This window comes from Aplysia californica, unplaced genomic scaffold (assembly GCF_000002075.1).
Source record: "Aplysia californica isolate F4 #8 unplaced genomic scaffold, AplCal3.0 scaffold00140, whole genome shotgun sequence".
Classification (NCBI taxonomy): Eukaryota; Metazoa; Mollusca; class Gastropoda; order Aplysiida; family Aplysiidae; genus Aplysia; species Aplysia californica.
In genome coordinates, this window is record NW_004797410.1 from 84,098 (window position 1) to 87,576 (window position 3,479).

At 40.7% G+C, this 3,479-nt stretch overlaps 1 protein-coding gene across 1 annotated transcript in view; it reads left to right on the forward strand.

The window, feature by feature from the left end:
• Positions 1 to 3,387, forward strand: part of LOC106011565 (hillarin) — a gene marked incomplete at its 3' end in the record, with an annotated part of 18,502 nt that extends 15,115 nt beyond the window's left edge. Inside the window, 1 exon segment of the mRNA XM_013081661.2 lies at positions 3,010 to 3,387. Within this exon segment, the coding sequence (XP_012937115.1) occupies positions 3,215 to 3,387 (173 nt within the window).
• Positions 3,388 to 3,479: the final 92 nt, after the last annotated feature.

The following is a 3,479-nucleotide window of genomic DNA, read 5'->3' on the forward strand; positions in this document are numbered from 1 at the left end:
ATATATACATACACACACACACGAGGGGGGTTCAATAAGTCTTCGGTCTGGGTATGAAGGAATCATGGTAGAGTAATGTAATTTCTGCAGCGTTTAGACAGCTTCTTTGGAACACACCATGCCCCATTTTCAGGAAAATCTGGCAATAATAAGGCACTAGTCAGTGTGTTCAATGAAACCATGAACAAAAAGCATTTGTTTTTCTTTACTGAATCTGTGCCAAAGAACCTGTTGAATATATCGCTCAGTTATCAAGTTTTTACACTTGCAAGGAAAATCACCTTCGGAAATTTTCAGGAAATGATCCAAGTTTATGGTGACAAATGTCCTCGTTATTATACCGTGACATACAGGGTATGAAAATTCAAATCTGGATTCATGTTTGTGATGGATGAAGATCGTGATGGGCGTCCATCCTTTGTGGTAACTGAAGAGAATTTATCCATAGTAAAGAAACTGGTTCTACAAAACCGATGTATAACTGTTAAACAGCGCTCAAGTGAAACAAGAATCAGTGTAGGGTCAATTGAAACGATTCTCCATGACCATCTTACCATGAATAAGGTGTCTGCTCGGTGGCTACCCCGCCTTTTGACAAGTGAGCAAAAGAAGCAGAGGGTTGAGTCCTGCTAAACGCTCTTTCGAATTGAGCCCAATAGCAAAAAAGCCTTTAAAAACACGGTGACTATGGATGAAACAAGGATTTATCATTTTGATCCAGGACAAAAAATGTCCTCCATGCAATGGAAAGCCCGTTTCTTCTCCCTCACCAAAGAAGGCAAAGGTAACACCGTCAAGTGGAAAGGTCATGCTGTTGTGTTTCTGGTGTTGTGAAGGTATCATCATAATTGACTATCTAGAAAATGGAAAAACAGTCACAGACTCGGGTTTGCTGTTACAATTGTGGTCTGAATTAGTGAGAAAAAGGCGTGGAAAAGTCCATAATGGGTTCCCCCTACTGCATGACAACGCCCTTGCGCACAGGGCACAACAAGCAGTCCAGACAGCAGACCGGTGAGGCTTATTCACCAGACCTAGCCCCCTCAGACTTTTTTCTGTTTCCTTATCTTTAAAAAAAACACTCACAGGACGACGTTTCCATAGCAACGAAGACGCCATTGAAGCTATTGAAGATTGGTTACAGGCCCATTCTGGGTAATTTTTCTCTCAAGGACTTTTGAAGGTCAAAGAGAGGTGGCAGAAACGTGTTACTCTGCATGGTGGCTATGTAGAGAAATAAAAGAGTATGTGCCAAATTACAAAGCTCTATCTTTATTCCTTCGTATTTAGACCAAAGACTTCTTGAACCATCCTCGTAAACCATTAAGTAAAACCCATGGAAGTATTGGAAGTCGCAGAAATGTACGCTATAAGAACGGTGTTTTGAAAAATTCAGTTTTATGGTTTCTTTGTTTCTTCTAAAAGACTGCAAGACTGTTTCATGATTTGGCAGATAAAGTGTTCCATAATTTTGGAGCAGCAATGGAAAAAAAAGAAGATATTTCCTTTTTAAAAAAACCCCATCGATTTGCACGATGTTGGATACGTTTTGACATGTTGTTCCCCCATCTGAATGGGTTTTTTTAAATTCTAGAAAATGTGATATAAGCTATCCACTGCCGCACAGACGCCAGTACTTTTTAAACAGGAGAAATAGTTTTCAGTGACAAAACAGGAAAGGTTACGCTCGAAAACTAGCATAACAAAGTAAAAATAAACGGTCAAACAGGACGCCTATTGAGTTTTTGACAGCAGCCAGACTTCAGGGCTGGTATCTTTCTATTAATGTTTCAGTCACATGCAAATTAGGCATGTGAATTAAGAAATTTACGTGCTCTGAAAACAAACACTACGGGTACCGGTGCCCCCTTCCGAGCTCATTTTTATACTTTATTCTCTCCTTAATTTCATATGGATGTTTTCGCCTCGAACAGCAAGTTACAAAGAAGCAAAAGTAAGGGTTTTGAAGGCCCAGAACGCGGCGTTCCTTCTGAGATCATGGGGAGCACGAGGTATTTAAACTGTCAGGTTTTACGTGCAAAAAGGTGGGAATGTGAAACGGGCCGGAACGTACGTAAAGTTGACCTTCAGGGCCCACGTAACTAAAGAAAGCCCCCCCCCCCCAAAAAAGACATGTATTTATATGGCCTTAGGCTATCCTGCGACTATTTTACAACTTTTGAAAGGTCGAGGTCCAGATTGTAAGCCACGTTGGAAACAGCCCTGTTTGCATCATTGGTAGGATATGTACGTTATGATCATTATGTACGTAGGATATTATGGCGTACATGATTTGATTTTGTTTCTTTACTTTACCTTTGACTTATTAATTTTGGCGGCATTTTGCTCAGACCTCTTTATTCTTATATTTGATGACCCCCCTCTCCCCCTCCCACCCCCCCCCCCCCAAAAAAAACAGACAAAGAAAACAACAACAAAAAACACGCACGCACACCTTTTTCTAGGTACCGTCCAAATCCCAAAACTTTCAGCCATTGTTATCCTTTCAAAAACATGATTTGTGTGTGAATCTGATATGACTCTTGTAGTTTACAGAGAGTTTTCGTTCAGTAAAAGTTATGGTACGCTCTTTGGATACACATTTCAAAACAGAAACTTTTAGTCATCGTAACTGATATCAGGTAACAATTAGAAGACAGGCTGCCTCTGTAATATGCCCGAAGAACATGCTGATTAATGATTGTTTAACTTAAGCATTTGTGCCATGCTACTTTCTTGTTTTTTTAGTACAAGTGTAACTGCCAAGTAGACAGATGTAAGCGTGTGAAAAGTGGAGTTTTGGTTCCTGTGGTTCATGTAAAGAAAATTCGACACGGAAGTAAAGTAGGTGATGAGTTAGTACCATAAGGCGCACGTCATAAGCTCATGCATAATTTCATATCATCTTATTATTTTTGTTGTCTTGTATTAGTGCGCAATAGCAGGTTGTTTTGATTTATGTTACCGGCATTACCACGTTTTAAGTTCTCGTTTTTTTCTATCCTCCAGGACATAATTCATCGAAAATTGCGACTTGGGCAAAACATACGACAAAACAGGGATTAAGTGACTTTGTCACTCTTATCAGATCACTACAGAGTGTGAAAGAAAGAGAAAGAGAAAGAGAAAGAGAAAGAGAGAGGGAGAGGGAGGGAAAGAAAGAGAGAGCAAAAAAGACAACAACAACAACACCCCAAAATCAACCAACTATATCATGGCGGACACCGAGGACATCGATTCCGCGGAGCGAGGGTATCGACGGCTGTCGTCTCTCTTTCTGCCGCCACAACACAACTTGCAACGATGCCAGAGATGTAATCAGCCTGTGTATCAGCAGGAGAGAATCGGGCCCGTCAATGACGTCATCTTCCACAAGCAGTGTTTCAAGTGAGTGGTTTGGTTTTAAACTTCCACCTACAGACTTTGCTTTGATATTTGTTGCCTTAGACCATAGAAACTGGTGGTGGTGTTTGGGGGGG